This window comes from Meles meles, chromosome X (genome assembly GCF_922984935.1).
Source record: "Meles meles chromosome X, mMelMel3.1 paternal haplotype, whole genome shotgun sequence".
NCBI classification, from domain to species: domain Eukaryota; kingdom Metazoa; phylum Chordata; class Mammalia; order Carnivora; family Mustelidae; genus Meles; species Meles meles.
In genome coordinates, this window is record NC_060087.1 from 34107436 (window position 1) to 34121008 (window position 13573).

The window sequence follows — 13573 nt, forward strand, 5'->3', positions numbered from 1 at the left end:
TATTTCAGCTGTGGTAGGTTATAGGTTTCTCAATATTCATCCCTATCTTCTAGGTTATGTTCCTGGTTTCACTTATCTATTCTATTGGTCTTTTAGTTTCTATACCATTTATTCTGCTCTAAATATTTATTATTTCCTTCCTGCTGCTGGTTTGGGGGTTTGTTTATTCTTTTTCTAGCTACATTAGGGTTTTTTTTGAGACTTTTCAAGCTTCTTGAGGTAGGCCTGTATTGCTATAAACTTCCCTTATAGAACTGGGTTTACTGCATTCCAATGGTCTTCAACCATTGTTTTCATTTTCATTTGTTTCTTTGATTTCCTGATTGACCCATTCATTGTTTTTTTTTTAAGATTTTTATTTATTTTATTTGACAGACAGAGATCACAAGTAGGCAGAGAGGCAGGCAGAGAGAGAGGAAGGGAAGCAGGCTCCCTGCTGAGCAGAGAGCCCGATGCGGGGCTCGATCCCAGGACCCTGGGATCATGACTCGAGCCAAAGGCAGAGGCTTTAACCCACTGAGCCACCCAGGCGCCCCAGACCCATTCATTGTTTAATAGCATGTTCTTTAACCTCCATGTATTTGTGGTCTTTCCTGATTTTTTTCTTGTGGTTGACTTCTAGCTTCATAGCATTATGGCCAGAAAAGATGCATGCATGCTATGACTATCACTTTTTCAACTTGTTAAGGCATGATTTGTGGCCTAATAGGTGATCTATTCTGGAGAATGTTTCGTGTGACTAGTGCCCTTAAAAATATATAGTACTTTATGTGTTAGTTTGTTCTCTAGAAAAAAAGTCAATAAAATTCTATTTATCAACAAAACAGTTTGAGGCCAAAAAAATGAAAATATACTAATACTCATGGAGTGTAATAAAAACAGTTCTAAGAGGAAAATTTGTAGTGATAAATGCCTACCTCAAGTAAGAGAATAAATCAAATAAATAATGTAACTTTACACCTCAACCAGAAAAAGAACAAGTAAAGGCCAAAATAGAAGAACGGAAATAAAGTTCAGAGTGAAAATAAATGAAACAGATTAAAAAGACAATAGAAAAGATCAATGAAAGAAGAGCTAGATTTTTGAAAAGATAGTAATATTGATAAATCTTTAGCTAGATTCACCAAGAAAAAAAGGAGGGCTCAAATAAGTAAAATCAGAAATGAAAGAGATGTTACAACTGATAACGTAAGAATACAGAAAATCGTACAGAAAACCATAGACTATTTATGAACAATTATATGCTAACAAATTAGATAACCCAGAAGAAATGTATACAATTCTAGAAACATAAAACTTTCCCAGACAGACTCATGAATAGAAATATATGAACACGCCAAATTCTAGTAAGGATACTGAATCAGTAATCAAAAAACTTCCCACCAAACAGAAGACCAGGTCTACACATCTTTACTGGTGAATTATAGCAAACAGGAGTAACAATCCTTCTCAGATGGTTCCTAAAAATGGAAGAGGAGGGAACACTTCCAAACTTATTTTATGAGGCAAGCATTTCCCTAATACCAAAACCAGATGAAGACATTAGAAGGAAAGCCCAATATCCCTTGTGAACACAGCTGCAAAAATCCTCAAGAAAACACTAGCATGCTGAATTCAATGATACATTAAATGGATCATTCACCATGATCAAATGGGATTTCTTTCAGCGATGCAAGGATGGTTCAACATCTATTAACATGTTACACCACATTTGCAAAATGAAGGATAAAAAGAATAAGCTCATCAATAGATGCAGAAAAGCTGTTTGCAAAGCTCAATATTGTTTATGATGAAAACTCTCAACAAAGTACAGAGGAAACAAACCTCAACATAACACAGGCTATATATGCCAATCCCACATCTAATATCATACTTCTGTTGAAAAGCTAAAGGTTTTCAAGTAAGGTGAGGAACAAAACAAGGATGCCCACTCTCACCACTATTATTTAACAGAGTATTAGAAATCCTACCCATAGCAGTTAGGAAAGGAAAATAAATCAAAGGCCTCCAATTGGGAAGGAAATACTACACCTGTCACTATTTGCAGAGGACATATTATATAAAGAGAAAATCCTTAAAGATTGCAATAATAGGAGCACCTGGGTGGCTCAGTGGATTAAAGCCTCTGCCTTCGGCTCAGGTCATGATCCCAGGGTCCTGGGATCTAGCCCCGCATCTCTGCTCAGCAGGGAGCCTGCTTCCTCCTCTCTCTCTCTCTGCCTGCCTCTCTGCCCACTTGAAATCTCTGTCTGTCAAATAAATAAATAAAATCTTAAAAAAAAAAAAAGATTGCACTAATAAAGTGTGAATACCTGAATTCAGTAACGTTACAGGATGCAAAAATCTTTTGCATTTCTATACACTAATAATGAAATATCAGAAAGAAAATAAGCACTTTCGCAATTGCATGAAAATGAATAAAATACCTAGGAATAAATTCAAGGAGGTACAAGACCTGAACACTGAAATCTATAGGACACTGATGAATGAAATTGAAGAAAATGCACAGGAAAAAAAATAGACATTCCATGCTCATGAATTGGGATATTATTAAAATGTCCATACTACCCAAAGGAATATACAGATTCTTGTAATTGTATTTTTTCACAAAAACAAAAATATCCTTAAAATTTGTATGGAAGCACAAAAGATGCTGAATAGCTAAAACAGTTTTGAGAAAGAACAACAAAAGCTGGAGGCAGTGTGCTCCTTGATTTCCAACTATATTACAAAGTCATAGTAATTGAAACAGTATGGTACTGGCATAAAATCAGAACCATAGGACAGTAGAACAGAATAGGGAGCCCAGAAATAAATCCATACACACATGGCCAATTAATTTATGATGAAAGAGCCAATAGCAAAAAAAAAAAAAAAAAAAAAAGCCAATAGCTTCCAATGGGGTAAGACAATTTCTTCAATAAATATTATTGGGAAAACTGGGCCACTGTCATACACTGTATTCAAAAATAAACTCAACAAAATGCCTTAAAGACTTTCAGGAAGACCTGAAACCCTAACATACAGGAGAATATATAGTCAGTAAATCCATCTTCACCGTGATGCTTTTTTTGGATTTGACACCAAAAGTAAAGTTGACAAAAGCAAAAATGAGAGGGAATATATCAAATTCAAAAGTTTCTGCAGAGGCCATTATCAACAAAATGAAAAAGCAACCTACTGAAATGGAGAAAATACTTGCAACTCATATCTGAGAAGAGACTAATATCCAAAACATATAAAGAATACATACAACTCAGTAACAAAACAACAAACACAAAATTAAAAATGGACAGAGGAATGGCATAGATGTTTTTCCACAGAAGACATACCCACGGCCATCAAATACATGAAAACAATCTCAACATCACTAATCAGCAGGGAAGTGGAAATCAAAACCACAGGGAAGTATCACCTCACTCCTGTTAGCACAGATATTATTGGAAGGACAAAAAGTAAGCGTTGGTGCGGTGCCTGGGTGGTACAGTCCATTGAGTATCTAAGTCAGTTTGGGCTCAGGTCGTGATCTCAGGGTCATGAGACTGAGCCCTGACTTATGCTCTGCACTCAGCTGGGAATCTGCTTAAGGCTCTCTCTCCCTCCTCTTCTCACTCTGTCCCCCCTCCCCTCCCCACCTCAAATTAATAAATCTTGGGGGAAAAAAGCATTAGTGAGGTTCTGGCAAAAAGGGAACACTTGGGCATTGTTGGTGACAATGTATAATAATGCAGCCACTTTGGAAAACAATATGGATATTTTTCAAAAAATTTGTGACTATATAATTGTCCAATTCCACCTTTAGGGGTTTATCTGAAGAAAATTTAAAAAACTAACTTGAAAAGGTATGCACCCTCATCTTTCCTCCAGTGTTATGTACAAGAGCCAAGATATGGAAACAATGTTAAGTGTCCATTGATGGGCAAACAGATAAAGGAAATATGGTACACACGCACACACACATACATACATACACCACACGTAAAAGAAAATGTTGCCATTTGTGACCATATGGATGGACCTTATGGAGATTATCCTAAGTGAAATAAATCAGAGGACAAATACCATGTGGTGTCACTTTTATGTGGAATCTAAAACAACAAACAAAAAAAAAACCTCATAGATACAAAGGACAGACTAGTGGGTGGGTAAGGTGTGAAGGTGGTCAAAAGGTAGAAACTTCTAGATCTAAAATAAGTCATGGGGATTAATGTGAGGCATGGCAGTTATAGTTGATAATACCATATTACGTGTTTGAAAGTAGCTAAGACTAAATCTTAAAATTTCACAAGGAAAAAAATGTAACTACATATGGTGATGGCTGTTAACTAGACTTAGTCTGATGATCATTTTGCAATATACACAAATATTGAATCATTATGTTGTATACTCATATAGTGTCAATTATACCTCAAAAATAATATACATATAAAAATAATGTACAGAAATCAGTGGCTTTCTTATACACTAACAATGAAAATACAGAAAGGGAAATTAGAGAATCGATTCCATTTACTATAGCACCAAGAACCATAAGATACCTGGGAATAAACCTAACCAAAGAGGTAAAGGACCTGTACTCGAGGAACTACAGAACACTCATGAAAGAAATTGAAGAAGACACAAAAAGATGGAAGACTGTTCCATGCTCTTGGATTGGAAGAATAAACATTGTTAAAATGTCTATACTGCCTAAAGCAATCTATACTTTTAATGCCATTCCGATCAAAATTCCACCGATATTTTTCAAAGAGCTGGAGCAAATAATCCTAAAATTTGTATGGAATCAGAAGAGACCCCGAATTGCTAAGGAAATGTTGAAAAACAAAAACAAAACTGGCGGCATCACGTTACCCGATTTCAAGCTTTACTACAAAGCTGTGATCACCAAGATAGCGTGGTACTGGCATAAAAACAGACACATAGAGGGTTAAAGCCTCTGCCTTCGGCTCAGGTCATGATCCCAGGGTCCTGGGATCGAGCCCCGCATCGGACTCTCTGCTCTGCGGGGAGCCTGCTTCCTCCTCTCTCTCTCTCTGCCTGCCTCTCTGCCTAGTTGTGATTTCTCTCTGTCAAATAAATAAAATATTAAAAAAAAAAAAAACAGACACATAGACCAGTGGAACAGAGTGGAGAGCCCAGATATGGACCCTCAACTCTATGGTGAAATAATCTTCGACAAAACAGGAAAAAATATTCAATGGAAAAAAGACAGTCTCTTCAATAAATGGTGCTGGGAAAACTGGACAGCGATATGTAGAAGAATGAAACTCGACCATTCTCTTACACCGTACACAAAGATAAACTCGAAATGGATAAAAGACCTCAACGTGAGACAGGAATCTATCAGAATCCTAGAGGAGAACATAGGCAGTAACCTCCTCGATATCAGCCACAGCAACTTCTTTCAAGATATGTCTCCAAAGGCCAAGGAAACAGAAGCAAAAATGAACTTTTGGGACTTCATCAAGATCAAAAGCTTCTGCACAGCAAAGGAAACAGTCAACAAAACAAAAAGGCAGCCCACAGAATGGGAGAAGATATTTGCAAATGACAGTACAGACAAAAGGTTGATATCCAGGATCTATAAAGAACTTCTCAAACTCAACACACACAAAACAGATAATCATATCAAAAAATGGGCAGAAGATATGAACAGACACTTCTCCAACGAAGACATACAAATGGCTATCAGACACATGAAAAAATGTTCATCATCACTAGCCCTCAGGGAGATTCAAATTAAAACCACATTGAGATACCACCTGACACCAGTTAGAATGGCCAAAATTAGCAAGACAGGAAACAACGTGTGTTGGAGAGGATGTGGAGAAAGGGGAACCCTCTTACACTGTTGGTGGGAATGCAAGTTAGTGCAGCCGCTTTGAAGAACAGTGTGGAGATTCCTCAAGAAATTAAGAATAGAGCTTCCCTATGACCCTGCAATTGCACTGCTGGGTATTTACCCCAAAGATACAGATGTAGTGAAAAGAAGGGCCATCTGTACCCCAATGTTTATTGCAGCAATGGCTACGGTCGCCAAACTGTGGTAAGAACCAAGATGCCCTTCAACGGATGAATGGATAAGGAAGATGTGGTCCATATACACAATGGAGTATTATGCCTCCATCAGAAAGGATGAATACCCAACTTTTGTAGCAACATGGATGGGACTGGAAGAGATTATGCTGAGCGAAATAAGTCAAGCAGAGAGAGTCAAGTATCATATGGTCTCACTTATTTGTGGAGCATAACAAATAACATGGAGGACATGGGGAGATGGAGAGGAGAGGGAGTTGAGGGAAACTGGAAGGGGAGATGAACCATGAGAGACTATGGACTCTGAAAAACAACCAGAGGGTTTTGAAGGGGCGGGGGTGGGGGGTGGGAGGTTGAGAAACCAGGTGGTGGGTAATAGGGAGGGCACGTACTGCATGGAGCACTGGGTGTGATGCCAAAACAATGAACACTGTTATGCTGTAAATAAACAAATAAAAAAAAAATAATGGCATCCTTTGTCCCTCTCACCCTTGCAATTGCTGGAAAGTTACTCTAGGGAACATGAGTTTGCCCAGACCTTCAGGTCTCCAAAACATCAGTGCTGGGGGCACCTGGGTGACTCGGTAGATTAAGCATCCAACTCTTGGTTGATCTCAGGGTCCTGAGATCAAGCCCTGCATCCGGTTCCACGCTCAGTAAGGAGTCTGCTTGAGATTCTGTCCTTCTTCCTCCACCCCTCCACCCCCCACATGCATGCTCACGCACATATGCACCCTCTCTCTAAAATAAATCTTTAAAGAAAAACACATGAGAGTGAGAAACAGGGAGGTGGGAACTTTTCAACACCAGGCATTGCTGCTGCCTGTCAATTGCTTCATGATGGCTTCAGTGCTACTGGAAAGTAGTATTCTAACCACACAAGAGAATTTTTAGGTTCTCCAGGCATTCTGCATCTCCGGTTCTTTCATGCTTTCTATTCTTTGCCAAATTTGGCTCTTCTCATCTGCACTAGACCCTAGGGTGGAATTCTAAGGGAAAAAGATAAAACATCCACCTGCCAAGTCCCTTATTCCTCAATGATAGGTCTGATAAAGGGGACATGTGTCCTGACACTGACTCCATTAGGTAATACCTGTGACAGATCCTCTCTGCGTGACATCTACCTGGACTATCTTCCAGCTCCCCAGTCATGATTAACCCTCTTTTTATAGGCTGCTTTGCAAAATTTCCACTTCAAAGTTGTGAAGTCACAAGGCCCGTGGTTCTCACAATGTGAGCCCCAGACCAGCAGCTTCAGCCACGCTTGGGAACATGCTTAAAGTGCCAATCCTCCGGCCCCATCCTAGACCTACTGAAGCAAAGACTGTGGGCGTGGGGCCCCATTCTATGTTTTAGCAGTGTTCCAAGCGATTCGGGGGCTGCTCCAATTTGAGAAGCACTACATAATACACGTATGCACTTCCCTTGTTGCTTTGGCCGTCCCCAGCCCGCTCTAGTAATCCCAACATCTACGACTTAAATCAGATTTTTCTGTTCTTCATATTCCAGTCGTTTAAAAATCACATCAAAATTTTACCCAGATTCCCTCTCTATATATATCTGCAATCCACAGAGTACATCGAGCAGATTCTGTGACAGGTTTGTAAAAAAATCATGAGCACAGGGTGTGAGCCAGTAGTTCTAAATTACCAACAGCTTCCAACACACACTTTGGGAATTTTTGTTATACATTTTCAGATGTCAACATAGTCCTCTCCCTAGGTTTACGGTTTTCAACTTGAAAGAGAACTCCAAGTACACTCTGAGAAGCTATGCTCACCCCTGGAAATAGTAACTTTAACTTGGTCTTAGTTTCGAGTCGTTTCCTCCAGTTACTTAGCTCCAACAGGGTTCTGAGCACAGTGCTAGGTACTGGGTAGCAAACGCTGAGGGGATCTGGGGGTGACCTCATAAGTGTCACCTCTGGAGAGGTGTTAGCCGATGTAGCAGGACCAAAAAGAAAAAAAAAAAAAGTATATCCCAAAGGTTCTGAGTATACCCCGCCTTCTCCCTCTTTCAGCCAACTAAAGATAATTCAAATATCTTTTCTTTTTTCCTCCCTTGCCCTCTGAGTTTTTGATCTTAGTATGGATGGGGTGCTCTTTCTGGGGGGAGAGAGAGAAACATGGAGGGGGGTTGCCAAAAGGCAGATGGAAAACAGACATGTTAAAGAATCTGTTGTGCCGTTCTATGACATCACTGGCTAAGGACGTATTTCTATCCTACACTCTCCCAAGGGATCTCTGTGAATCTCTTGGAACATCTGAGTTGGGGCTCAAGTCCTCTTTCATTTTCTTCTTCTGGGAATATGGAAAGGCTGCATTGCCCAGCCTGCCTTGAAGTTCATTTGAAATCATGGGATGGATTCTAGCCAATGGACTTGGAGAGAATAATCTTATGCTTCCAACAGGAAGCATGAAAGAGGGGTAGGGTTTGTTGTCCTCTCTCTGAACCCCTTTGCAGAAACCTGGAATTCCTGTGCTCTAAATGTTGATTCTACAGGATGGTGGGGCCACCACCAGCCTGGGCCCCTGAAAGACTTTGAAGAGTAGTGACTATGGACTATGAACACATAGCCCCCCTTGCACTGTGGGAGAAAAAGGATGGGTGAGAAAGGAAGATTTTGAGCAGTTTTGCTTTAGCCTAATTATCCTTTTCACAGTGGTCAAGAGAGGCAAGTAAATATTTGGGATTGTTCTGAAATTACCTTTTGGCTGTTGAATTCTGCTTTTTTAAGGCACCACGACTCCAAGCCTGAGCACCATGATTCTGGCTTTGTTAAGTGTTACCAAAGGAAAATATAGTTGTTAAAATGGGGGTATCGACAAGTACCCTGGAAGCATGGAGGTAAAAGACGCCAAGCCTGGAGAGGCTAACTGGATGCCTGCTCTCCTAATGGCACAAAGGATTGCGTAGGTCCTTTTCATAGCCTTTTCCCTACCCGCGCCAACCCCACCCAGCAGAAAGAAAGACAAAGCAAAGACAAAGCATAGTCCCTTGGTTAAAGGGGGAAGAAGACAACACAGGAAATTATCCACCACCTGATAAATACGCATGTGCAGCACCACGCCAGTTAGCATGGTCCTAGAACTCTTAGACTACAAGCAACTCAACATTGAAGGTTACATGGAATTAATACTGAGTAGCAAGAAATCAGGGAACATGATCCCCAAAAAAGTACATTGTAAGGGTACAATTTAAGGCCAGGACTTCCACCTACCTGAGCTGCAGAGCTAGGGCTGGAGGCATGATCTTTGCTCCTATCCTGCCGATGAGGGTCGGGAACACACCTACAAGCTCCACCACCGTGATGTGTCGAAGATCCAGGCTACACTGTGCTTGCTGGAAACAAACAAACAAACACACACACACAACAACAAAGGGAGAAGTGTGAGCATGAAGAAAGACTTCCAGGTCAAAGTGCAGAGTGCCAGAAACAGCAGTGTTCCGCTCTGGGTAGTTTATTTGCCTGCTCCAAACATTCTTGAAAACAGTGGGGAAATTGGGGTTCAACCAGTGGTTATAAAACCTAAATACCCTCATAGAGAAACCACTCGGAGATGGCTTAGCAATCAGATTTTGAAAACCTAAGCAAGCTGGCAGTCTGTGTATTTCCATATGGGGGTGAGACTTTGCATGAGCTGAAGATCCTAGAAGGTGTCCAAAACCACCCCCAGAGAATTCAAATTTGTTTTCAAGGACAGAAGAGTATTGCCGGAGTCCCCTTATCTGCCCTTGCTTCTCCCCCACTCCCTCGTCCCAAGCTCCTCACACCCAAACACAGTAAGAAAAGACAGAGTAATCAAAGGCTTCAGTCTTCGTCTGGTGCCCTAGTTTTGACATCTGGTGACCTATTATGCCTGCTGCCCATAGGACACCCTTTGAGAGCCTGGGCATAGCGGGGAGAGGGCTTGCATTTCTGGGTTGCAAGGGACCATAAAAATTGGAGACAGAGTTATTGGAGAAGTACAACTCCTACAGCACAGCAGAGAGGAAGACTGAAATACACCAGCAGTCTTTCTTTTTCTTTTGAGATTTGAGAGAGAGCACGCGCACGCACGAGCAAGCATGCGCACAAGTCGGTGGGGGGGAGGAGCAGAGGGAGAAGAAGCACACTCCCCTGCCGAGCAGGGAGCCCAACGTGGGACTCGATCTCAGGACCTCAGGACCATGACCTGAACCTTTAGGCAGACACTGAACTGACTGAGCCCCGCTCCCCGCCCAGGCGTCCCTACTAGCATCCTTTCTGAGAATGGGACCTGCCTGCTTGTCCAGGAGCTTTGGCCTGAGGGGCAGGCTTCCAGATTGGCATGCGTCTAGGGGCCTCCAGAGGTACTCTCAGGGAATGGCGACCAGGGGATGCCATCTTTGGGCTCTAGCTCTGCCTCATTCCACCTCACTGTGATCTTCCAGAAAGGAGCTTATTCCTTCGTCTGGTAACTTGATTTTTATTGCTGCCGCCAGGGAACCCATCCCTATCACCAGACTGTGGTGTCCAGTGGGGCTTCAGCTAGAGGTCCTCCAGGCCGGAACCAAATGAGAGAGGGTTCCTCACTAACTACCACCTCAGGGCACAGCAAGGGATGCCAGACCCCGTAGCTCAGTCATATGTGAAAGAGGCCTGTGAGCTTATCAGCACAGCTGCCTCTCATTAAATACACCTCAAAGGGCAGCCTGCAACTCTTCCCTTGGACAGCAGACCCCATCCCTTCATGCTCTCCCTTGTCCACATTCCAGAGCAACAGCATCTACCAGAGGGGAGCTGTGGAAAAACTGGCGCCCTAGTTTTTAATGTCTTGTGCCTGGATTTTTGTGGCTGCCACTCACAAAATGCCCCGTGATGGCCTGGCTCTTGCGGCTGGAAGGGCCTGCATTCCTGGGTCCTCTAGGACGGTAATAGTCAGAGTTCTTGGCAGGCTCCCACCCCCAGGGCACTGGACAGCCAACTGAGGCACAACCCTGGTACGGCTGTGAAAGAGGCTTGTTTGTCCCGGATCTTTGGCCAAACGGGTGGACTTAAGGCTTGGCGCACATCTAGAGGCCTGCAGAGATGCTCAGGGAACACTGGCCAGGGGACACCATCTTTGTGCGCTCTTGCTCTCCGCCCCCCGCCCCCAGAGGTTTTCCCAGCTGTGCCCAGGCAGGACAATTCACTCACTGCCCCACCCATGATGATCAAGACTCAGCCTCTCCTGACCAGGGAGCCTCTTTGGGCAAATCTGCAAGTTGCCATAAGTGAACACTTCCAGTCCTGCCAAGACAAGAGCATGAGTCATGGCCCCACCGGCTGTGGAATATGGCTTCTACCCGCCTCCCTCTGACAGGGAGGATTGGGAAGAACACCAGGGCACTACCTAACCCAACCACTCCCAAGCTGGGAGGTAGGTGGGCAGAGCTGATTGCCACCACAGTGAACACAGTAGTCCTGTTCGGACATGAACTTGAAGCTTGGCTTGACTGGAGTCAAGACCAAAAATGAAGAGCATTAGCAACCTTGGAGCTGCTGCTCTCACTGAACCCAACAGGGAAACCAAGGCACTACCCACTCATTCGTCACCTGATTGCAGAGCACGGCTTCCCGACTGCCTGACCAGGGTGTCTTCCCACAGCACAAGGGATGCTGGGTGGCCTATGTGACAACCCTGCTTAGAGTGGCACTTGAACAGAGGGCAGGGCCCATGACTCTCCCTGTCTGCAGAGCAAAACTGACAGCATCACCTGACCGTGACATTCCATGCCTGCTCTTGCCTCATTCAGGTCCATGAACAGTGAGCTGTGCAGGCCCTGGGTTTCATCCTGTGCCCTGCCCTCACCAGAGTGGGGAAGCTGGCATAGCTCCACCTCCTGCTGAGGATAGTAGCCAGTCCTGCCTAATAAGCCTGACCCGAGAATCTAGCCCATCCTACAGCTTCACTTGGGTCAGAAAGCAAGCCAGCTGTCCTATCTAGCTCTTCTCAGTAGCGGCCCACACATCCCAGCCCCCAACCACCAGCCTTAGAACTCAAACAGTTCTAAGGTCTAAATAGGTCTAAAATAGACCTTAAGAGCAGGACCCACGTGCCCAGACACTACCTGCAGACACAGCCAAAACACCAAAACTGAGCTGATTGTGGAGGAACTGTCTCCCCCAGAGTGAAACTGCAAAGTCTGGAAGGGAACACTTACTTGAATGTGTACAGACCAACATAAGGAATCAAGGATCATGAACAATCAGCAAAGGAAACCCATCAATGGCAGTACTAAAGGGAAGTAATAAAGCTCTAATAACTGATGCTAAAGAAATGGAAATCTAAGAATGGTCAGAGAGTTCAGAATAATTCTAAGTTTAGTGAACTACAAAAATGCATAGACAACAAAATTAGGAAAGCAATGCATGAACAAGACAAGAAGTTCAAAAGTTCAACAAAGAAAGAGCAACAATTAAAAAAAATGGGGATGCCTGGGTGGCTCAGTTGATTAAGCATCTGCCTTTGGCTCAGGTTCTGACCCCAGGGTCTTGGGATCGAGCCCCACATTGGGCTCCCTGCTCAGTGTGGAGCCTGCTTCTCTCCCGCTCTCTCCCTCTGCCATTTCCCCTGTTTGTGCTCTGTCAAATAAATAAAATCTTTTAAAAAATAAACTGGAAAAAAAAAAACCAAATCCTAGAGTTAAAGCATATAGTAACTCAACTGAAGAATTCCATACAGAGCATCCAAAGCAGTCTTGGCCATGCAGAAGGAAAAAAAAAAAAAAATCAGCAAACTGGCAGATGCAGCATTTGAAACTATTCAGAGGATAAAAAAGAAAAAGGAATGAAAAAGAAGGAATAAAGCCTAAAGGACTTATGGGACAGAATAGAAAGAAATAATATTCACATTATGGGAATTCCAGAAGGAGGAAAAAAGGGGAGAAAGGGGCACAAAGTATATTAAAACAATATCACTGAAAATTTCCCAAACCTGGAGAGAGAAATAGAGATCCAGATCAAAGATGCCCAGATGATCTCAAATAGGGCTATACTGAGACACATCACAAGTAAATTGTCAAAAGTCAAAGATAGAACAAGAATTTGAGAAACAGCAAAAGAAAAAAGTTACTTACAAGGGAAGCCCATAAGACAATTAGTGCATATTTCAACAGAAACTTTTCAGGCCATAAGATAATGGGTTAGCATATTCAAAATATTGAAAGAAAAGGAAAACTGTCAGCCAAGCATAATATACCAAGTGAAGCAGTTCTTCAGAAACGGGGAGATTAAGATTTTCCTGATCAAACCAAAGTTGAGGGAATTCATCTCCATTAGACCTGCATTATAAGAAATGCTAAACAGAGTTCATTAAGTAGTAATAAAAGAATACTTAGCTGACATCATAAAAACATAAGAAGGCAATATAAAAATCACGGTTGATGGTAAAGTATATGATCATAATTGGATCGTGTAATATGGTAAGGATGATGCGTAATTCACTTCCAACTCTAGTTTTAAAGTTAAAAATGGAGTAAAAATGACTCAAACTATAATCAATGTAACTAATCAGTGTAACTAATCTGTTATTAG

At 42.4% G+C, this 13573-nt stretch overlaps 1 protein-coding gene across 2 annotated transcripts in view; it reads right to left on the reverse strand.

Moving 5' to 3' along the window:
• The window catches only part of SRPX (sushi repeat containing protein X-linked), a 120598-nt gene that overhangs the window by 8193 nt on the left and 98832 nt on the right, over positions 1–13573 (reverse strand). For both annotated transcript variants that reach the window (XM_045994518.1, XM_045994517.1), the window contains one exon: positions 9257–9378. In XM_045994518.1, the coding sequence (XP_045850474.1) occupies positions 9257–9378 (122 nt within the window). The remainder of the gene's footprint in view (positions 1–9256; positions 9379–13573) is intronic.